At 40.0% G+C, this 24,727-nt stretch overlaps 1 protein-coding gene across 1 annotated transcript in view; it reads left to right on the forward strand.

Annotated features, from left to right (window-relative positions):
• The window catches only part of GABBR2 (gamma-aminobutyric acid type B receptor subunit 2), a 656,884-nt gene that overhangs the window by 363,473 nt on the left and 268,684 nt on the right, over positions 1 to 24,727 (forward strand). Inside the window, exon 8 of the mRNA XM_075826778.1 lies at positions 10,988 to 11,048. Coding sequence (XP_075682893.1) covers positions 10,988 to 11,048 — 61 coding nt within the window. The remainder of the gene's footprint in view (positions 1 to 10,987; positions 11,049 to 24,727) is intronic.

Here is a 24,727-nt window from a genome sequence, read left to right on the forward strand (position 1 = left end):
GACTGACACAAACGGAAACCAAAAGTTTCCATTTCCATCACCAATGATTTCAATGGTGACGGATCCGGTGCCAATGGTTTCCGTTTGTCTCAGTTGTGCAGGGGTTCCGTCATTTTGACGGAATCAATAGCGTAGTCGATTACAGTATTAATTCCGTCAAAACGACGGAACCCTTGCACAATGGAGACAAACGGAAACCATTGGCACCGGATCCGTCACCATTGAAATCAGTCATGGTCCCGTTCCGACGGAAAGCTCAGACGGAACATCGGAACGGGACCTGGCGGAGATGTGAACGAAGCCTTACTGTAAATAATACAAACTGAAAACAAAATAAACACCAACAAACAATCTTATAATAAAATAAAATCTTATAATAAAATAATGCTAAGGTTGGATTCACACTAGATTTCTAAACCATATGTTTTTAGTGTGGAAATGATCTCACAACTGATAAATTTTTTTGCAATGACCTCAATGTGAAAAAGCTCTGGAAAAGCATATTCCTCTAAAAAAATAATTATTATATGCGCTACCTTACTTTTTTTTTAATGCTGACAATACAATATATTGTCTAAAAGTAAACTCTAGTAGGCATCTACCCTTGCAGTTGTATTGTGCTGGTAAAAAGTGTAGTTCTACTGTCTGACTGTATCGCCTAGTGCCTCTTATACGGACTGGACCCTTAAGGCAAGCGTTCGGGATATTGTTCTTATCCTTGTGTAAACTGCCAATATTATAGTCTTGACTATCATGCTAAGTGTCAGTGATTCTGTGCCACACTTTATGCCAGTAATGCTATGTATTGCCATAAACCAATGAAAATTGAACACAGATATGTGATATTGGATCATTTACCTCAATAAATAAATGATTAAGTCTAATATTTTTGACTCATTTGTTTGATTTGGTTCTCTTTATCTACTTTTCGGACTTGTGCGAAAATGTGATGTCGTTTTATATCAGATTTATGCAGAAATATAGAAAATTCTGAAGGGTTCACAAACTTTGAAGCACCACAGTATGTATGCACATATGTATGTATTGACTAGGTAGGGTAATGTTTGTAGTAAATGCTTGAAATGAGTTTTCTGAATGCATTTTAGATATTGGGAGCTGTGCCATATAACACAGTTATGAATTTGTTAGTTGTCAAAGTAATTATAAGGAGCGATAATTCCCCTTGTATTACGTTCAAAACCTGTAATAAAAACCAACTAGTGAAACAGAAAAATAATCACTTGAGTATTTCAGTAAATTGCTGAGTAATTCAGTCTTTCCTTAGTGTCAAATTTTGTATAGTGATCTAAAATTATAAAACATTAGATCAAAGTTATACATTATAATTACGTTTAAATGTATTCACATTTGTATTCATTGGTGATGCTTGGATTAAATCGTAACGTGTTTGTATTTACTGGCACTTTGACAGTTCGTTGAATAAGTTTAAAGCGATTAGAAACTACATAATGCTTTATGCCAGTTCTAGAGAAATATATTGTTTTATAATATGCGGGAATTTTTTATTATTATTATTATTATTATTATTATTATTAAATGTTACTTCAGATGAATGGAACTGTATGGTTTCAGAATGATTAATATATTATGCAAGCTGCATAATTCTTATAAAAGTATCAATGAAACATAAAGGGGCTGTCCAGGATTAGAATGACATGGCTGCTTTCTGTAAAAAAACAGCACCACACCTGTTCATAGGTTGTGTCTGGTATTGCAGTCCAGCTCCATTCACTTAACTGGAGCCGAGCTGCAATACCAGTCAAAACCCATTGACAAGTGTGGTGCTGTTTTTAGAAGAAAGCAGCCATGTTGTTTTAACCCTAGACAACCCCTTTAAGCAAATTCACTGGATAGTTCATTTTAGCAGCTGTTAATAAAGTGTTAATCAGACCGTCTTGAGGCAGATTTATCAATACCGTCACAAATCTAAGCTCTACATATACACCAGGTATTGAGGTATTTTGCAATTGTAAGATGATTTTAACAGGAAAAAACGATTAAAATCCTCTCATTCCGATAAAAAGGAATCAACTTTGAAATCCCAGTTTATATTATTAACCATATCTATAATTGTATGTATAATGACAACTACCAAGGAAAGAATCAGTTCATATAAATTTTTACCAATGGAAATTTAAACTACATTTCTTTACATTAACCCGTTAGTGACCGCCAATACGCCTTTTAATGGCGGCCACTAACGGGCTTTATTCTGATGCATATGCCTTTTTACGGCACTGCATCAGGATAAAGTAAACAGAGCAGGAAGCGTCAAATCTCCCTGCTCTCAGCTGCTAGAGGCAGCTGAGGGCTGGGAGCGTCCCTGCTCTGCCGGGTGAGATCGATACTAATATATTAAAGTCCCCTAGTGGGACTAGTAAAAAAGTAAAAAAAAAGTTTAATAAAGTTAATGAAAAAAAAATGTGAAAAAAAATGAAAAACCCAGCTTTTCCCCTTACACAATGCTTTACTTTTAAAAAACAACATAAAGTAAAAAAGTTACACATATTTGGTATCGCCGCGTTCGTAACGACCCCGACTATAAATCTATAACATTATTTAACCCGCACGGTGAACGGTGTAAAAAATGTAATAAAAAACTATGGAAAAATTGCTGTTTTCTGTGAATCCTGACTTTAAGGGCATGACCACACGTGGCGGATTTCCTCCGCAACTGTCCGCATCAATGCCGCACAGAATCTGCGTTGCAGATTCTGCTGCGGATCTGCACAAAATGTGCAGAAAATTGATGCGGACTAGCTGCTGCGGACTGCGGGAAAAGTGCTTCCCTTCTCCCTATCAGTGCAGGATAGAGAGAAGGGACAGCACTTTCCCTAGGGAAAGTAAAAGAATTTCACACTTACCGGCCGTTGTCTTGGTGACGCGTCCCTCTTTCGGCATCCAGCCCGACCTCCCTGGATGACGCACCAGTCCATGTGACCGCTGCAGCCTGTGCTTGGCCTGTGATTGGCTGCAGCCGTCACTTAGACTGAAACGTCATCCTGGGAGGCCGGACTGGAGACAGACGCAGGGAGTTCTCGGTAAGTATGAACTTATATGTTTTTTACAGATACATGTATATTGAGATCGGTAGTCACTGTCCCGGGTGCAGAAACAGTTACTGCCGATCGCTTAACTCTTTCAGCACCCTGGACAGTGACTATTTACAGACGTCTCCTAGCAACGCTCCCGTCATTACGGGAGCCCCATTGACTTCCTCAGTCTGGCTGTAGACCTAGAAATACATAGGTCCAGCCAGAATGAAGAAATGTCATGGTAGTAAAAACAATACGCTCCGCAGCACACATAAGATCTGCGGACTTCATTGCGGAATTTTGACTCTCCATTGAAGTCAATGGAGAAATTCCGCCATGAGTCTGCCACTGCTCCGCAACAGACAGAGCATGCTGCGGACACCAAATTCCGCTCCGCAGCCTATGCTCCGCAGCGGAATTTTACGCCTCGTCTAAACGAACACTGCTAAATTAAAGTGTAAGTCAATGGACAAACGGCACCGCTGTGGATTAACGCTGCGGAGTGTCCGCAGCGGAATTTAAGTGCAATTCCGCCACGTGTGAACCCGCCCTAAAAAAATGTTATAAAAAGTGATCAAAAAGTCGCATCTACTCAGAAATGGTACCAATAAAAACTACAAGTCTTCCCGCAAAAAAAAGCCCTCATACAACCGCATCGGCAAAAAAATTAAAACGTTACGGCTCTTCAAATATGGAGACACAAAAACAAATAATTTTGAAAAAAAAGCGTTTTTACTGTGTAAAAGTAGTAAAACATACAAAAACTATACAAATTTGGTATCGTTGCAATCGTAACAACCCGCTGAATAAAGTTATGGTGTTATTTATATCACACGGTAAACGCCGTTGATTTAAGACGCGAAAAAGAGTGGCGAAATTTCAGGTTTTTTTCTATTCCCCCCCAAAAAAAAAGTTAATAAAAGTTAATCAATAAATAATATGTCCCCCAAAATGGTGCTATTAAAAAGTACAACTTGTCCCGCAAAAAACAAGACCTTATACAGATATGTCGACGCAAAAATAAAAGAGTTATAGCTCTTGGAATGCGACGATGGAAAAACGTAAAAAATGGCTTGGTCATTAAGGTCTAAAATAGGCTGGTCATTAAGGGGTTAAAGCCCAAATATTATTAATACGATTTGTCATTTTCGGTCACAAATCACGTTCCCCGTTGTGTTATAGGTGTAGCTTTAACCTAAAAGAAGCACCTTTAAAACCCAACAGATAAGATAAAAAATTACCCATAATGCATTTTACTGTAACTAAAAATTAATTTACATAATAAAGTGAATCAAAATTTTTTTTAAAGCATTTCCCTTAAAGAAGAATGTTTGTCATCATGCGGACATTGCCTGCCGCTTATGATGAGCATCCTCGTCATATGTCGACAAGTAGTTAATTGAGTTACATGAAGAACTAGACTTATGAAGTGATAGACAAGTAGTAATGGAGGGCTGATCCACAAGCAAACCATCGTCCTTACCCCAGAAAATGGGCATGTAAGGGCATGCCCCCACGTGGCGATTTTCCTCCGCAGCGGTCCGCATCAATGCCGCACAGAATCTGCGTTGCAGATTCTGTGGCGGATCTGCCCAAAATGTGCAGTAAATTGATGCGGACTAGCTGCTGCGGACTGCGGTAAAAGTGCTTCCCTTCTCTGTATCAGTGCAGGATAGAGAGAAGGGACAGCACTTTCCCTAGTGAAAGTAAAAGAAATTCATACTTACCGGCCGTTGTCTTGGTGACGCGTCCCTCTTTTGGCATCCAGCCCGACCTCCCTGGATGACGCGGCAGTCCATGTGACCGCTGCAGCCTGTGATTGGCTGCAGCCGTCACTTAGACTGAAACGTCATCCTGGGAAGCCGGACTGGAGACAGAAGCAGGGAGTTCTCGGTAAGTATGAACTTCTATTTTTTTTACAGGTTGCTGTATATTGGGATCGGTAGTCACTGTCCAGGGTGCAGAAACAGTTACTGCCGATCGCTTAACTCTTTCAGCACCCTGGACAGTGACTATTTACTGACGTCTCCTAGCAACGCTCCCGTAATTACGGGAGCCCCATTGACTTCCTCAGTCTGGCTGTAGACCTAGAAATACATAGGTCCAGCCAGAATGAAGAAATGTCATGTCAAAAAAGCAATACACTCCGCAGCACACATAACATGTACATGGCAGCTGCGGACTTCATTGCGGAATTTAGAATCTCAATTGAAGTCAATGGAGAACTTCCACAATGAGTCCGCAACCAGTCCGCCACTGGTCCGCAACATCCATTGTATGCTGCGGACACCAAATTCCGCACCGCAGCCTATGCTCCGCAGCGGAATTTTCAGCCTCGTCTAAACGAAGCTTACTAAAAAGAAGTGGAAGGCAATGGAGAAACGGGTCCGCTGCGGATTAACGCTGCGGAGTGTCCGCAGCGGAATTCAAGAGCAATTCCGCCACGTGGGGCTTTGCCCTAAAATAAAAAGTTGCAGATAAACCCTTCTGCAGTGTGCACAGCATTTCATTGTTGTAAAATACTGAAATGAAGCAGAAGACACCGTTATATTACTTAATAAAAATTAATGTGCAACTGCGATTTTGGAGTCTTCCATTGAAAAACATTGCAAAAATGTGTCACAACTAAATGTAGGCGGCAAGCTTAACAACTGTTATTTTTCCCTGCACCCCGTAATTTAACAATGTCTCGAACTGCTACAACAATGCACATTTTCAAAGCAGTGATGAGAAGAGGAACACTGCAAATAACTTGGCTGTTTGAAATATATCACTTCATGCATCATTTTGTAAAAAGATTAACTCTAAAACATTCGAGCGTGCAAAGTTTATTGAAAGAATAAATAAAGGTGATTTACAAGGCAAATAAAAGAGCTGTATACTGCGCTTTGCTTCTTTCTCCATGGTAAAGTAAACTACCTGTCAATAATTTTATGGGGAACATGTTGCTGCCTTTGACATGTTGATATGTATTTTTGTAGGACACATTCAAGAGAGTTGTTTCCTCAGGCATTAAATGGTAAATAAACGTTCGACAAACTTCTGACATGTCATAGTGACATGTCAGAAGTTCTGATTGGTGGAGGTCCGAGCCCTGAGACCCCCACCATTCGCTAAAACGAAGCGGCACAAGCGCTCAGCCGCTTCGTTTCTGTTCCGCTTTTTCCGGAAAGTCGATTTATCGGAGTACGGGCTCATAAATTTTCTATTGAGCCCACACTCCGATACATTGATTTCCGGAAAAATCCAAACAAAAACTAAGCGGCTGAGCAATCACACGATCTGCCGCTTCGTTTTAGCGAATGGTGGGGGTCTCAGTGCTCAGACCCTCACCAATCAAAACTTCTGAAATGTCACTAGGACATTCAGAAGTTTGTTGAATGTTTAGTTACCCTTTAATACATGCAGAATGTTCATCACTCTAAGGGCAAAGCCCCACGTGGCGGGAATTGCTCTGGAATTCCACTGCGGACACTCTGCAGCGTTAATCCGCAGCGGACCCGTTTCTCCATTGACTTCCACTTCTTATTAGTGGTGTTCGTTTAGATGATCCCGAAAATTCCGCTGCGGAGCATAGGCTGCGGTGCGGAATTTGGTGTCCGCAGCATACAATGGATGTTGCGGACTGGTTGCGGACTCATTGCGGAAGTTCTCCATTGACTTCAATGGAGATTCAAAATTCCGCAATGAAGTCCGCAGATGTCATGTACATGGTTATGTGTGCTGCGGAGCGTATTGGTTTTTTAACATGACATTTCTTCATTCTGGCTGGACCTATGTATTTCTAGGTCTACAGCCAGACTGAGGAAGTCAATGGGGCTCCCGTAATTACGGGTGACTACGTGTGTGCACCCATAATTACGGGTGACTATGTGTGTGCACCCATAATTACGGGTGACTACGTGTGTGCACCCGTACTTATGGGAGCGTTGCTAGGCGACATCAGTAAATAGTCACTGTCCAGGGTGCTGAAAGAGTTAAACGATCGGCAGTAACGGTTTCTGCACCCTGGACAGTGACTACCGATCACAATATACATCAACCTATAAAAAAAATAGAAGTTCATACTTACCGAGAACTCCCTGCTTCTTCCTCCAGTCCGGCTTCCCAGGATGACGTTTCAGTCTAAGTGACGGCTGCAGCCAATCACAGGCTGCAGCGGTCACATGGACTGCCGCGTCATCCAGGGAGGTCGGGCTGGATGCCGAAAGAGGGACACGTCACCAAGACAATGGCCGGTAAGTATGAAATTCGTTTACTTTCACTAGGGAAAGGGCTGTCCCTTCTCTCTATCCTGCACTGATAGATAGAAGAGAAGTACTTTCACCTCAATACGCAGCAGCTAGTTCGCATCAATTTACTGCACATTTTGGGCAGATCCGCCACAGAATCTGCAATGCATATTCTGTGCGGCATTGATGCGGACAGTTGCGGAAGAAATACGCCACGTTGGGCCATGCCCTAAATATAAAAAAATTACACCTAGTAGCCAATATTTGTCTTTTCTACCTCGGCTTTATCTGCTCTTCCGTCTTTTTATTTGAAAATGTCTGTACTTTGTCATAACTCCTAAATTATTCAAGAACAGTTACAAAAACAGAGTAGCATGTGAGCTACACTGCTTCCGTAACTGCCATTCACTTCTATGGGACTTATGGAAACAGTGCAGCTCAGAGAGCTACGCTGTTTTCTTCTTATATGGTCGGAAATCACAAGTGTTAGCGGGTACACCACAGAAAGCTAGAACGGGGTTTAAAGGGCCCCGTTCTAGAGATAGGTGCATGTCCCAGAGGTGGGACCCGCATTTATCTGACATTTATGGCATATCCTGTGGATCATAAATGTCCCTGATGGGAAAACCCCTTTAATTAATATATAGTATATAAGAACGTTATCATTTAACTGGAATTATAATTAAATGGATTCATGAGGTCCCTGAATAAAGGGTGTTTAGCATTAGCAAGTTATAAAAAAAGACTAAATTCTAAGGGAAGATCGAGTGGTAAGGCAACACTTTATAAATAGTTATATAAACTAGTAGATTTTCTATTGTAATTTTTCATCTTTAATGACCTCCCGGTAAACACTTTTACAGAAAAAAAAACAACATTTTCTATCCAAGAAAACTGATAGCCAGTGTGGGATAGACTTTGTTATGGCACATGCAACTATTGGTACATTTTGTGCAGTTTGGAATGGTCCTTTCTATTTTATTTTTGACAATAAAGAAAACCATAGGTCTAAAAATGCTGCTGACGAACAGAGTGAACTCAGGTGTTGGTAAATGAAGTTTAAATTGCTACAATTTAGGGTGCCAAATTGGCACCTTCAACAGGCATAAAAATAACATATATAGGCAGAATAAATAAGCATGAGAAGAAGTGCCACAAATGTCAAACAGGTAAGGCTGGATTCACACGAGGTCATTACGTCTGTAATTGACGGACGTATTTCGGCCGCAAGTTCCGGACCGAACACAGTGCAGGGAGCTGGGCTCCCAGCATCATACTTATGTACGATGCAAGGAGTCCCTGCCTCACTGCCGGACAACTGTCCCGTACTGTAATCATGTTTTCAGTACGGGACAGTTGTCCCGCAGCGAGGCAGGGACTCCTAGCGTCGTACATCACTATGATGCTAGGAGCCCGGCTCCCTGCACTGTGTTCGGTCCGGGACTTGCGGCCGAAATACGTCCGTCAATTACGGACGTAATGAACTCGTGTGAATCCAGCCTAAAGTCTAGCATAAACATCCATTAAAAAATGATGGAAAGTCAGAGACTACATTAAGGCCCTGTTCACAATGAGGTTTTTTTGCAGGCAAATAAATCTGCCTCAAAATTCCTTCAGAAATTTTCAGGCAGATTTTGACCTGCCTGCAATCTCTCGCAGCGATTATCGCTGCGTTTTTTGACCATGGCCATTAAGTGACACAGGCAAAAAAAACGCTGCGAAAAATGCTTTCTCTGCCTCCCATTGATTTCAATGATAGGTCAGAGGCAGAACTGTGGCAAGAATGGGCATGCCACTTTTTTCCTGCAAGCAGCTAAAAGCTGCTATGGAAAAAAAACGCCTCCGCCTCCCATTGAAATTAATGAGAGGCGCTTTCGGATGTATTTATATGCTGATTCCGACTCGGTTTCCGCATCAAAATCAGTGTGAAAAATCTCAGTGTGAACTGGGCCTTAGATAAATAAGAGTAACAACTGCGGTAGGAATAAATAAACAAATAAATACAGTAGTTTCAAGAATAAAAAAATGTCAGAGGACAACTTATTATTATTATTATTCTATTTTTCGAATCAACTCCGTGTATGTATTTTGTAAACACTATAAAAGTCTAAATTGATGGAAAAGCCAAAAAGTTAATGTCCTCAGCAATTCCTAACGTAATGCTTTCCATTGTAGCTTAGTCAGTCTTAGGGCAGGTTCAGACGTGGCGGAATTGCTGTGGAATTCGGCTGCGGACAGTAGGCAGTGGAATTCTCCAGCGGCCGTTTTTTACATTTGTTTCTATTCATTTTTAGGAAAGTTAGTTCAGACGTGGCGGAAAACTCCGCTGCGGACCATAGGCTGCGGTGCAGAATTTTCCCTCCGCAGCATGCACTGTCTGTTGCGGAGAAGAAGCGGAATTTCACTGCGGATTTCAGCCTTTGCAATGCAAAAACTGAAATCTGTGGCAAGTCCGCTGTGTTTTCCGCAACGTCTGAATTACCTGTCAAATATGCAAATGTTGGCGCAGATTCGTTGCGTAATTGCCCCAAATCTGCACCAACATTTGCAGCGGAAAAATTGTGTTGAATATTAATCAATGAAGTTCATTATTTTGAAATGGAGCTGCTAATATCTTCATTTTATTGATGAAGTTTTAGTTTGTGTAAGAAATGCTCTTAATTCCATGGATGTTTTTTGCAGGAAAATCTATAAATGTTTGTCAGCTCAATTTCCATGCAACATTTGCATACAACAGATCTGTATTTAAGAAAAAGGGATGGGAAAGACAATGGCCCCTTGTTCCCCACTTGCAGTAGGTTGGTTTCATTGACAAGAGATGTAAACAAAATCACCCATAGGATATACCATAAATACATGCTGGGCTGTTTCCAGAACACCCATAGACTTAAATAGAGAGAAACACACACATGCGCATCCACCATGGTGCTCCTAGCGATGGGACCCCCACCTTTTAGACATTTACAGCATTTCCTTTATTACATAAATGTCCAGTTACATAAATGTAAAAAATCAGAAAACCCCTTTAACAATAGGGAAATCGGATCAAAGATTTAGGAAGTGCAACAGGTCTATAGTTGGGACTATGAAAAGTGTGTGTGTGTGTTGTCGTCTATGTGATGGGATGATATTGAAGGGTTTCTGCTGTAAACAGTAAGGGTATGTTCACACAGGCTATTTTCAGCCGTTTTTCGTGCCGTAAATGCCCCGAAAAACGGCGTTCCGTTCCCACGGGCGTTTTTATGCGGCTGTTTTTAAAAACGCCTCGTAAAAAGAAATGCATGTCACTTCTTGAGACGTTTTTGGAGCCTTTTTTCATTGACTCAAGAGAAAAACAGCTCCAAAAACGGCCGTACAAAAAACGCTAGTTGCTTAAAAAAAACGGCTGAAAATCAGAGGCCGCTATCCCTTGAAAACAGCTCCGTATTTTCAGCGGTTTTTTGTTAAGCGTGTGAACATACCCTAAAGCTCCAGAATGCTTAGCCTGGCATACTCTCATCTCATTAGTATTAGGTTGGTGTAATAATTAAAGAATGAGTCTATTGTAGAGTTTCGAGGTCACAAAAGACACAATATATATGGTAGAAAATATTAATTCAGTGGTTGGGCTGTGTTAAAATGAAAAAAATGATATGATGTTACTCAACATAAAACATAATGTATCCTTTACTGGCTCTCATACATGTGTTTTCTTTATAGGGGCAAGTTGTGTTTAGAAATGGAGAAAGAATGGGTACAATCAAATTTACTCAGTTTCAAGGTAAGTTATTCTCTGTTCCTGTCAACATATGATTTGATAATGCACCTTACAAATTCATTGGTCTGGAATGCAAATTTTGTTTTTAGAGTTAAGGCCAAATACAGATCAGAAAAAATGGTTTATGAGGATCACAATGTTAATAAATCAAAGGTAATAAATGCTGGGCTAAAAAATATGTATGCCATGTAAACTATAAATGAATCACTATTGGGTAAAGAGTATACAATGGAGTAGGATTTAAGGCTTATTTAGACGAACGTGATATACGTCCGTGCAACGCGCTTGATTTTCACGCGCCTCGCACGGACCTATGTTAGTCTATGGGGCCGTGTAGACTGTCATTGATTTTCACGCAGCGTGTGTCCGCTGCGTAAAACTCACGAAATGTACTATATTTGTGCGTTGTTCGCGCATCACGCACCCATTGAAGTCAATGGGTGCGTGAAAATCACGTGCAGCAACCGGAAGCACTTCCGTGGGACGCGCGTAATTCGCGCAACAGCAGTAAAAGTATGAATGAAAACAGAAAAGCACCACGTGCTTTTCTGTTTACAAACATCCAAACAGAGTAAATCACGCAGCCACGCATCATATGCTGCTGACACACGGAGCGGTTAAGTGCCTTTTGCGCGCGCAAGACGCTGCGTTTTTTGCGCGCGCAAAAGGCACACGCTCGTGTAAACCTGGCCTTAGGAGTTTTTTGCAGGAGGAAAATCTGGCTCAAAATTCCGTTTGGAATTTTGAGTCAGATTTTCCTCTGCCTGCACGCCGATTTTCGCTGCATTTTTCGCAGCGTTTTTCGCCTACAGCCATTGAGCGCCGCGGACATAAAACGCCGCAAAATGCGCTTTCTCTGCCTCCCATTGATGTGAATGGGAGGTCAGAGGTGTAAATGCTCGAAGATAGGGCATGTCCCTTCTTTTTCCCGCGAGCCAGTTTTTGAGCTCGGGGGAAAAAAACGCCTCCGCCTCTCATTGAAATCAATGGGAAGCATTTTCGGCTGATTTTTGGCGCGTTTTCCGTTACGGTTTCCGCATCAAAAAACGTGTGAAAAAAACTCAGTGTGTACTGGCCCTTAGGTGTAATTGTTGACAATAATTTAAATTGTAGCACTCAAAGCCAGTCTGTTGTATCTAAAGCTAGACAAATATTGTCTTGAAGAAATAAAAATGTTGACACTTGACCAGGGCACTGGTGAGGTTTAATCTTTACTCAAAAATGACAGTTTTGGGCACTACTATAACTTATTAAATGTATAGCATGTTACTAGAAAATAAATTCATGCAAATTACTAGTTATTTTACGGTTAGAGCTATTTTGTTAAAGATCCATAAAGAGATGTCGGCTGCTGCGCATATCTGTGTAAATGACATCCCTCTCCTAGTCTCACCACCACAGCATGTCAATAGCGGCACGCGCCCAGGCTCTGTTTTACATTAAAGGGACAGGCCTATGTCATCTGGTCAGGTCTCAGTCTGCAGCTGATCACCTCTGATTATTTAAACCTGCTCAGAAATGCTGCACGTTACTTGTGCAAAAAGGTTCTTTGATTCCCGTCCATTTGCGAAGGTGCTTGTTGTCTGCTATTTTGGATTTGACCTTGAGTGTTTCCTGACTCTGGCTTGGGATCGCTGCCTGTCCTGCATCTGTCTTATCGTTTTGCATGAACTCTGCAAACCCTGACCAGATCTGTATGACCACGCTTCTGTTTATCGTTTTTGGTATCTCGCTTTGAAAATACCATCTGCAAACTTGCTTTTGGAGACTACTCCAGGTACACTACCTGGGGATTCTCTGCACAAAATTTTAAAGGAAAGATTGCAAAATTCCTTAGTCTTTGCCCCAAACTTTAGCCCTTGCAAAATCTAATAGTGGGCACAGTAGGTCCCTGCTCGTGTGCTAAGTAAGGCTTGTCCATGACAACAATATGCCCCTAAAGAAATAATAATGGTAAAAAAATGATGATATAGTTAACAAAGAGTCTTTAATAAAAGATTCTAAAACTGCTGCCAACATTTTTAGGGGATACTTATGTCATCAATGCAGAATGCCCAGGACAATGAACTATTCTCAATCAGAAGAGGAAGAGACACCTATCATATAGTCCTGGGCTATATGATATCAATGTTACAAAAATAAACAGTATATAAAGAGTGTCATCTATTTACAATGTATTCGGAAAGTCCTCAGACACTTTCAATTTTTTTAACATTTAGTTATATTGAGGCCTTGTGCTAAAATAAAAAAAAGTCAAGATTTTCCCCATCATTCTGCACTCAATACCCCATAATGACAAAGTAAAAACAGAATGTTCGTAATCTTTGCTAATTTACTGAAAAGGAAAAACTAAAATATTGCATAGACATAAGTATTCAGATCCTTTACTCCTCCATCTTCTTGGGTATGATGCCACAAGGTTTGGGGATTTTCTGCCATTCTTCTCTGCTGATCCTGTCAAGCTCTGTCAGGTTGGATGGGGACCGTCGGTGGACAGCCATTTTCAGGTCTCCCCAGAGATGTTTGATTTGGTTCAAGTGAGGGCTCTGATGGGCCACTCAAGGACATTCACAGAGTTGTCCCCAAACCACTCATTTGTTGTCTTTGGCTGTGTGCTTTGGGTCATTGTCTTGTTGGAAGGTGAACCTTTGACCCAGTCTGAGTTCCAGAGCCTCTGGATCAGGTTTTCATTAACAATATCTCTGTAGTTTGCTCCATTCATCTTTGCCTCAACCCTGACCAGTCTCCCTGTCCCAGCCGCTGAAAAGCACCCCCTCAGCATGATGCTGCCACCACCATGCTTCACTGTAGGGATGGTATCAGGCAGGTCAGGAGTAGTGCCTGTTTTCCTTCAGGCATGACGCTTAGAATTGAGGCCAAAAAGTTCAATCTTGGTTTCATCAGAATAAAAAATCTTGTTTCTCACATTCTAAAAGTCCTTTAGGTTATTTTTTGCAAACTCCACATGGGCTTTCATGTGTCTTTTACTGAGGAGAGGCTTTTTTCTGGCCACTCTTCCATAAAGCCCAGATTGGTGGAGTGCTGCAGTGATGGTTGACCTTCTGGAAGTTTCTCCCATCTGCACACAGGATCTTTGGTGCTCAGCCAGAGTGACCATTGGGTTCTTAGTCACTTCTCTTACAAAGGACCTTCTCCCCTGATTACTTAGTTTGGTGGGGCAGCAAGTTCTAGGAGGAGTCCTGTTTTTTCCAAACTTGTTCCATTGAAGAATTATGGAGGCCACTGTGCTCTCGGGAACTTTCAGTGCAGAATTTTTTTGTACCCTTCTGCAGATTTGTTGCTCCATACAATCCTGTCTCTGAGCTCTACCGGCAGTTATTTCCTCCTCATGGCTTGGTTTTTTCTCTGATATAGAATATCAACTGTGAAACCTTATATAGATAGGGGTCTGTCTTTCCAAATTATGTCCAATCAAAGTGCAGAATGATGTGGAAAAACTAGAATTTTTTTTAATTTTAGCACAAGGTCTCAACGTAACAAAATGTGAAAAGAGTGAAAGGGTGTGAAGAATTTCCGAATGCACTGTATACACCTATAGCGTCTATAATGAGGATGTCTGTTAGGGTTAATGACATAAACTGTGGAACTATTACCAAAAGGATAGTTTTATCTAAAAAATATGTTTTTGCTGAACTTTTGTGTTTTTTTTGTTTCGTTTTTTAGTAAGCAATCTCACACTTTTAGTAGTATCAGTGTTAATATACATAAATAATACTATTGTTTCAAAAAAAACAACTATATATATATATATATATATATATATATCACATATACTGGTTTCTCAGCAGAATTGTACCATCTTTTCCTGGACAAGTGATAATTGTGTTCTCCTCCATTTTAGAAATCATTGGGGGTTTAACTGGTTGCCGACACAGGACGAGTATGCTCGTCCTGAGCGGCGAGCACTTCGCGCATTAGGACGAGCATACTCGTCCTGTGTGACAGCCGTCTGTGCCGTCTCTGTGTGTGCGATCGAGAGCGGGGCAACGGCTGTAATACACAGCCACGGCCCCGCTCTGACAGCGGAGAGAAGAGAAACATCTTCTCTCCGCTGTTAACCCTTTGAACGCCGCGATGACAGCTGATCGCGGCGTTCAAGGAGAGGGGACTGCACATTGATCGCGTCACAGAATATAACTGTGACGCGATCAAAGCCCACAACTCGTATGGCCAGACAGCCCAGGGTCCAGTGAAGGACCCCAGGGCTGTCTGAACATATTTCCTGTTGTTAGGGCATACTGAGGTATGCCCTAACAACTGCCTGTGTACGATCAGTAACAGGCTAATGTACTGGCATATAGATCTATGCCAGTACATTACAGTTACAAAATAAAAATCAAAATGATAAATCCCTTTATGGGATTAACAAAAAAAGTTAAATGAATGTAAAAAAAAAATAATGGTAAATAAATAAATAAAAAGTAAATAAAATACACAGAAACACACATTTTTTATAATAAATAAACTTTTTAAAATAGAAGTCCCAAAACATGAAATAATATAGACATATTTGGTATCGCCACGACCGTAACAACCTGTACAACAAATGTATACCATTACTTATGATGATCGGTGTATGGTGTAAAAAAAAAAAAAAAAAAACTGCTGCGCAACTGCTTTTTTTCTGCATTTTTATCTAATTAAAAATTTATAGAAATTAAACGATAATGTATTTGTACCAAAAAATGGTACGTACATAAAGTACAACTCGTCCCGCAAAAAACAAAGTCTCATACAACTATGTCGTACAAAAAATAAAAGCGTTATGAGCGTCGGGATGCAAAGAGGGAAATGTAAAAAAAATTGCTCTGTCCTCAAGGCCAAAATTGGCCGTGTCCTTAAGGGGTTAAAGTAACATTACTCTGATTAGAAAATTGAAAATAAACCTTGATAATACGTTAGACATTTATGTAGCATTTGTTGCTTTGCAGACTGTTTCAGCCAATTAGAAAGAGTTACAATGTATTTGTTTATTTTTATGCAGTCCTTTACATATCATATATTGATTAACTTTTATTAATATCTTATTTCAAGAGGAATTGACAAAAAACTGCAATTCCGCCATAGGTTTTTTAGCAATTTTTACATTGTGCAGTATAAATAATACGGTCATTTTATTCTCTGGATCAGCACAAATATGCCAATATCAAAAAGTATAAAAAAATTTAATGTTTTAGTACTTTTTCTGAATAAGAACTTGTTTTACATCGATGCACCTGTATTTAGCCTTGTATATTGCAGGACTTTTTTTGCACCATTTTGGTGTACAAATTTAAGGGGGAATGGGAAAAAACTGCAATTCTGCCCTTCGGCTTGGTCAAGGATTATGTGGTTTAAATAATGTGTTCTCTATTTTTCTATGTGTCATTACGATTGTGAGCATACCATATATCAATTTTTTTTTACTACTTTAAAAAAAAAAAAGAACAATGTTTTTATTTCTTTTTTAACGTGGAGGAAACATTTTTTTATTGTATTAAATTATATTAACCCCTTACCGACATCCGCCGTATATATATATGGCGCTGTCGGGCAGGGCTTCCCGCAAAGCGCAGTACCATTATGTTGCGGTGATAGTGCGGGCTCAGGAGCTGAGCCTGCACCATCACCGGCGGGTGCCAGCTGTATCTTACAGCTGGCACCCTGATGTAATGGCCAGGACCGAAGCTAGCCTCCGATTTGGCCGATTAAGCCCTCAGATGCTGCGTTCAATAGAGATCGCAGCATGTGAGGCCTAATACTGGCCTCCCAGTCTGCCAGCAACGGAAGCCTCCTATGCCTTACTCGGAGGCGGGACCTAAAAGGCTTCCTGTACCATCGGCAAGATGGCAACGGCTCACCTTCCGGCTCAGAAGCTGAGCCGGTGTCATCAGCAGTGAATGTCCGCTGTATGTGACACCCCGCTGCAACGACAGGAACCGGCGCTAGCTCCGATTCCTGCCATTAACACCTTAGATGCAGCGATTGAAAGCGTTTGCTGCATCTTAGTGGTTTGTAGCAAATCGGCAGCCCTGCCATGCGATGGCAAGGCTGCCAACTGCTACTATGGCCACAGGAGACCTAACAATGGCCTCCTGTCTGCAATTATTGAGGCAGATTAGGCCCCGACCGTTGGCGGAGCCTGATCGGCTTGCAGTCAAGGAACAACTGACAGTTCTAATACATTGCACTACATAGGTAATGCAATGTATTAGAACATTAATCAAGCAGTTGGACCTTCAATTCCCCTACTGGAACTAAAGAAAAGTGTAAAAAAAAAAAAAGTGTAAAAAAGTAAAAAGAAAAGTTGCAAAAAATTAAATGAAAGTTTCACGTAATAACATAAAACACAATCGTCCTTTTTCCCTTATCAAGTCATTAATTGAAAAAAAGAAATAAAACCATACCTATTTGGTTTCACTGCGTCCCTAACGACCTGAACTATAAAAATATTATTTGTCTCGCACAGTAAACGCCGTAAAAAAAAGCCTAAAAATTATTGACAGAATTGCTGGTTTTTTTGGTCACTTTGTTTTACAAAAATGTAAATAAAAAGTGATCAAAAAGTTACATGTATCCAAAAATGGTACCTATAAAAACGATAGCTCGTCTCGCAAAAAACAAGCCCTCAAACAGCCCCATCGATGAAAAAATTACAAACTTATGGCTCTTACAACATGGCGACAGAAAAAATACATTATTTTTACAAAAGTAATTTTACTGTGCAAAAAGTTGTAAAACATAAAAAAGTGCTATAAATTTGGTATCGCCGGAATCGTACTGACCCACAGAATAAAGTTAACATGTAATTTATGACACGTGGTGAACGCTGTATAAAAAAAATAAAACACTAAGCCAGAATTGCTGTTTTTTGTTTACCTTGCCTGCCAAAAAAAGGATAAAAAGTTGATTTTTTTTATTTCACTGCCCAATTTTAATAAAATCTATGAAACATCTGAGGAGTCAAAATGCTCACTACACCCCTAGATGAATTCTTCAAGGGGTGCAGTTTTGTGAATGCAGTCACTTTTGGGGAATTTCCACTGTACTGGTACCAAGAAATAAATCCAGCAAAATCTGTACTCCAAAAGCCAAATGGCGCTCCTTCTCTTCTGATCCTTGCCGTGTGCCCAAACAGTAGTTTATGACCACATATGGGGTATTTCCGTAATCCATAGAAGTTGCTTTACAAATGTTGGGGTTCTTTTTTTCCTTTATTTGTTGAGAAAATAAAAAAAATTGAGCTAAAACTACGTCTTATTGAAGAAAAAGGATTGTTTTTATTTTCACTGCCCAACTCTAATAGAATCTATGAAACCCCTGTGGGGTCAAAATGCTTACTACATCCGTAGATGAATTTCTCAAGGGGAGTAGTTTTCTAAATGGAGTCACTTTTTGTGCATTTTCTCTGTTTTGGTCCTTCAGGGGCTTTGCAAATGCGACATGGCCGCCGCAAACCATTCCTGCTAAATTTGAGCTCCAAAAGCCAAATGGCGCTCTTTCCATTCTAAGCCCTGTTGAATGTCCAAACAGCCGTTTATGACCACATGTGGGGTATTATTTTACTCGGAAGAAATTGCTTTACAAATCTTGTGGTGCTTTTTCTCCTTTAGTCCTTGTGGAAATGAGAAAAAAATAGCTAAACCTACACTATCTTTGAAAGAATGTAGATTTTCATTTTCACGGCCTAATTCCAATAATTTCTGCAATAAACCTGTGGAGTCAAAATGCTCACTATACCCCTAGATAATTTCCTTGAGGGTTCTAGTTTCCCAAATTGGATCACTTTTGGGCGATTTCCACTGTTTTTGCACCGCAAGAACCCTTCAAACCTGGCATGGTGCCTAAAATGTTTTCTAATAAAAAGGAGGCCCCAAAATCCACTAGGTGCTCTTTTGATTCTGAGGCTTGTGCTTCAGTCCATAAGCACACTAAGACCACATGTGGGATATTTCTAAAAACTGCAGAATCTGGGCAATAAATATTGAGTTGCATTTCCCTTGTAAAACTTTCTGTGATACAAAAAAAAAAATGGATTAAAAAGGAATTTCTGCAAAAAAAAAATGAAATTTGTAAATTTCACCTCTACTTTTCTTTAACTCGTGTGAAACATCCAAAGGATCAAGAAACTTTCTTAATGCTTTTTTGCATACTTTGAGGGGTGACTAAAATGGGGTGACTTATTGGGGGTTTCTAATATATAAGGCCCTAAAAGTCACTCCACAACTGAACTTGCCCTTGTAAAAATAGCCTTTTGAATTTTTTTTGAAAATGTGAGAAATTGCTGCTAAGGTTCTAAGCCTTGTAATATCCTAGAAAAATAAAAGGCTGTTTAAAAAATGATGCAAGCATAAAGTAGACATATGGGTGATGTTAATTAGCAACAATTGTGTGTGGTATAACTGCCTGTCTTACAAGCAGATACATTTAAATGTAGAAAAAAGCTAATTTTTGCAATTTTTTGCTAAATGTTGGTGTTGATCACAATTAAATACTGAATGTATCGAGCAAATTTTGCCAGTAACATATAGTCCAATGTGTCACGAGAAAACAATCTCTGAATCGCTTGGATAGGTAAAAGCAATCCGAAGTTATTACCACATAAAGTGAAACATGTCAGATTTGAAAAATGAGGCTCTGTCAGGAAGGTCAAAAGTGGCCAAAGCGGGAAGGGGTTAAACTTGATTTGACTGTTTTTTGTTCCACTAGGCTGCAAGAAGCTGCGATAGTTTTATCACTGGTATATTATTTCACGGTGTTACACTGACAGGCAATCAGGCCATACCTCTGGCTCTTTCATCTATGGCAGACCTGGGGGCCATTGTTAAGCCGAGACTGCCATAGTTACCTATCAATTCCCCATGATCGTGTTGCAGACCACTGATGGGCTGACATAGGGAGCCGCTCCCTCTTGTCAAAGTCCTTAGATGCAGTGGTGACTATTGACCGCAGCATCTATGGGGTTAAAGAGGCTCTGTCATCAGATTATAAGTACCCTATCTCCTACATAATCTGATCGGCGCTGTAATGTAGATAACAACAGTGGTTTTTATTTTGAAAAACTATCATTTTTGAGCAAGTTATGAGCAGTTTTAGATTTATGCTAATTAGTTTCTTAATAGACAACTGGGCGTGTTTTTACTTTTGACCAACTGGGCGTTGTACAGAGAAGTGTATGACGCTGACCAATCAGTGACCAATCAGCGTCATACACTTGTTATTGTTCCAGCCCAGCTTCTTTCACTGCACAATCACACTGTAACAATGGGCTGGGACACTGAGAAATGTATGATGCTGATTAGTCACTGATTGGTCAGCGTCATACACTTCTCTTCACAGCGCCCAGTTGGTAAAAAGTAAAAACACGCCCAGTTGTCTATTAAGAAACGAATTAGCATAAATCTAAAATTGTCTAAAATTTTCTAAATAAAAATGACTGTTGTTATCTACATTACAGCTCCGATCAGATTATGTAGGAGATAGGGCACTTATAATCTGGTGACAGAGCCTCTTTAAATGGCTGGGATCAGAAATAACTCCATTCCTTGCAGTTGCAGCGGGATGTTTGCTGTGTATTACAGCCTGCGCCAGCTGCAGGAGCTGTGCGTGTGCCATCTACTGGATGTACTATTACATCATAATGCAGGACATTGTAATTAGGAAGTAATAGTATGTCCCTTTGCAGGTAGAGGTTAAAGGGGTTATCCGGGGTCCAAAAATTGCATTGCAATAATATATTTATGTAAACTGAAGTAACTTACTAATGTACTTTCATTTAAAATTCTGTACTAATTGGTGCAGTTCAAACCTTATGAATTGTTCCTGGAAGTCCTGGAGCTTTTCTAATAATGATGACAGTACGACACGGCCCCATGTGACTGAGGGCTTGCTTCTTGTGCTGTTCGTGAACATGACGCAAGGGGCTGTCACATTGCCTATTACTTGAGTCCCAAGCAGAACATCAGCTAGCGCTTTGCTCGGGACTCCAGTACTGCTCCCGACGTCCATATTTGGTCATTTCAGGGGTTTCCTATCGCCGGCGTTCCCGAGCAGTTAGTGCAGAATTTTAAATTAAAGTACAGTAGTAAGTTACTTTGTTTCACATAAATATATTATTGCAATGCAATTTTTGTCCCCGGATAACCCCTTTAAGCTCATGCTTATTTTAAGTTTTAATTGTCGCATGTTATGTATCTAAACCCTTCTTTATTTAATTTTACAGCACCCTGCAAGTAATGGAGCTTTAAAATATATAATAATAACTAATTTGTTCCAAATAACTATTTTACCATATGGTATTGAAGTTTCTCCCTTGGAGAACATTGCATGCTAAAGTGCTCAGTTATTAAATTTTTATGTTCTCTGCATAGGACCAGTTACTTGTGTATTAAGTGTATACTAATTCACAAGGCACAGTCAGCAGCCCTGTAGTATGTAAGAAAATCTGTCCTAAACCTTCGTCATGCCCCACAGCTAACAAAAGAAATTACATCACCATATATTCTTAGGGTATGTTCGGACATGGCAGAATTTATTGCTGCAAATTTGCTTTAAGGGCACGTTCATACGTGGCAGAGTTTTTCCGCTGCAAATCTTGGTGCAGATTTGGGGCAATTACGAAACGAATCTGCGCCAACATTTGCATATTTGACAGGTAATTCAGACAATGCAGAAAACACATCGGACTTGCCACAGATTTCAGTTTTTGCATTGCAAAGGCTGAAATACACAGTGAAATTCCGCTTCTTCTTCGCAACAGACAGTGCATGCTGCAGAGGAAAAAATTCAGCACCGCAGCCTATGGTCCGCAGCAGAGTTTTCCACAACGTCTGAACTAACTTGCCTAAAAATTTATTGAAACAACTGTAAAAAACGGCCGCTGGAGGATTCCACTGCGGACTGTCCGCAGCGGAATTCCACAGCAATTCCGCCACGTCTGAACCTGCCCTAAGTGCGCAACGAATCTGCAGCAACATTTGCATATTTGACAGGTAATTCAGATGTTCCGGATATCACAGCGGACAAGCTGCAGATCTCAGCCTTTGGCTGGGTTCACACAACCTATTTTCAGACGTAAACGTGGCGTATTATGCCTCGTTTTACGTCTGAAAATAGGGCTACAATACGTCGGCAAACATCTGCCCATTCATTTGAATGGGTTTGCCGACGTACTGTGCAGACAACCTCTCATTTACGCGTCGTCGTTTGACAGCTGTCAAACGACGACGCGTAAATTGACTGCCTCGGCAAAGAATTGCAGGACACTTCTTTGCAACGTAACTTGAGCTGTTCTTCATTGAAGTCAATGAAGAGCAGCTCAAGATTTACGAGCGTCACAGACGCCTCGCATAATGCGAGGAGGAGCTTTTACGTCTGAAACGACGCAGCAGTTTTCTCCTGAAAACAGTCTGTCTTTTCAGATGTAAAAGCCACTTCTCGTGTGCACATACCCTTTGCATTGCAAAGGCTGAAATCTGCAGTGAAAACCTGCTTCTGCTCCGCTGGCGGCAATGTATGCTGCGGAATGAAAATTCTGCACCGGAACCTAAATTCCGCACTATTATTTTCCGCAATGTCTGAACTAAGTTACCTAAAAAGGTATAGAAAACAATGGAAAAAACGACTGTCCGCAGCGGAATTGAACAGTTTCGCAATTCCGCCTCATCTGAATATGCCCTTAGGCTGTGTTCACACATTGCAATCAGCCTGCTTTTTTTTTTTGTCCACACATCCTGAAGATGTTTTGGCTCTATTTAATAGTCATCACAAATACTAGTTTATTATATAAATGTATTTATTTTAAATGCATAGCTCATACATTTGTAAATGTAAAATGTTTTGTTCAGTTCAAGTGTTACATTTAGTTTGATTACTAAATGTCATCACATAACTTCCTGCAATAAAACTACAATAAAAACAAAATAAAAACAAAGAAAACTAAAGCTAAAATTTTGTTCCTCAACTAAAAATCAATGTCCTCTACAGCAATAAATTCTCTTCAAGTAACTCCTTAAATCTTGTATTGCTTTGTAAAATTCACCAGTGTCTGAGATCAATTTTGTTCGCTCAATACAATCCCACATGAAATAAACTAAAAATTTCTGGTTTACAGCGAGCACGAAAAAAATCAAACACTTTGGGAATTCGATGTCATACTGTTTGGCTGCACAAAATTATTATTTTTTTACAATAAAACAATGTTATATCTTTGTTTTGTAGTTTTATTTGTATTTTTTTCCATCGATCTATTATATATTTGTACTGAAAGAACTAAATGCCTCAAACATAGGCACTAAAATGTGTGCTAATGTAATATTGTACGACATGTATTTTATAAAAATCACATTGCATTATTATTGACAACTTAGTGCTCAACTACTTTTTTTTTTTACAAGAGGTATTATGGATCATTGAATATGACCGGTATATTCCCAGTTGGACTTCAGTAATATTTCGGCACCCTGGCTAGCAAAATACTGTTTGTCTCAACTTCTTAACCCAATGTGTAACATTAATACATACACATAGAACACACAAATAATGTAAAACAGGGCTTCCACGGATATGAAAGAAGCATATACCCTATTCCTGCAACCAGCAAGCAAGGCACAGTGTATTGGGTGTACATAAAATGTAAAGTCAAATCAAACCCAGGCTCTGGTTTTCAGTGTTTTATGCAGAGTCTATTTCATAGTGGACCTTGTTGCATTCAAAATCACTGCTATATCCAGATATTATTATATTATGTAAATTCCTATTTGAACCTATAATTCAGTATAGTTACTAGCTTCCATGTAATGATTGTTAAGGTAAACTAAATTGCTCTATGCAATCCAAAATACCAGGAATGGTTCCCAGTCAGGGGCGGATTAAGGGTACCATGGGCCCCAGGCTCTTTTTCAAGTCTGCCCCCCCCTGAATTCTGAAGACAGAACTCTGAAGACGCTGTACTGTATATATTTGCAGATTTCTGTTTAGGCGGCCACATATCTGGCACAGTTTTGAATTAGCTGTAAAAGCAGAATGAGCCATAGAGAAGAGAAAAAGCTGAATACTTTGAGACACTAAAGTGGTCAGGAGCTTTATAACTTTTTTATTTTTACGTCAATGGAGTGGTGTGTGAAGGATTATTTTTTTGCGGGAGGAGTTATAGTTTTTATTGGTACCATGTAAAGTACCATATAATGGATGAATTGGATAAAACAGATTCCTCCATGTTTTTTTGGGTTTAGTTTTTACTGTATATATTTACCTTCTCTTAAGGTAAAAGTAGATTTTAACATCTACTTTTACCTTAAGAAAATGTAAATATATACAGACCCAGAATCAAGCTCAGTACATATATACAGAACCAGAACAAATACAGTTCAGTACAGAGATCATTTGCAAAATCAGTTTAACTCCCGCTGTATACATTTGTACGACATAAAACAACAGCTCCCAGTATAGCCTGAACAATGGTTGTTATGCTGGGAGTTGCTATTTAACAAAAAAGAATGCTACCATCCGTCATCTCGCTGCAGATCATACAGTGACTACAGTACTGATCAGTCACAGGGAGAAGAAACATTTACATTGAGTGACTCACAGGTGATGTCTCAGATTCTTTTTCGTTCTTCTTCTCTTTTTTTCTCCATCCGGTCCAGACTTCTTCTGGGCACGGCCCATTTCTGCAGTTTGCA

This window comes from Rhinoderma darwinii, chromosome 5, assembly GCF_050947455.1.
Source record: "Rhinoderma darwinii isolate aRhiDar2 chromosome 5, aRhiDar2.hap1, whole genome shotgun sequence".
Classification (NCBI taxonomy): domain Eukaryota; kingdom Metazoa; phylum Chordata; class Amphibia; order Anura; family Rhinodermatidae; genus Rhinoderma; species Rhinoderma darwinii.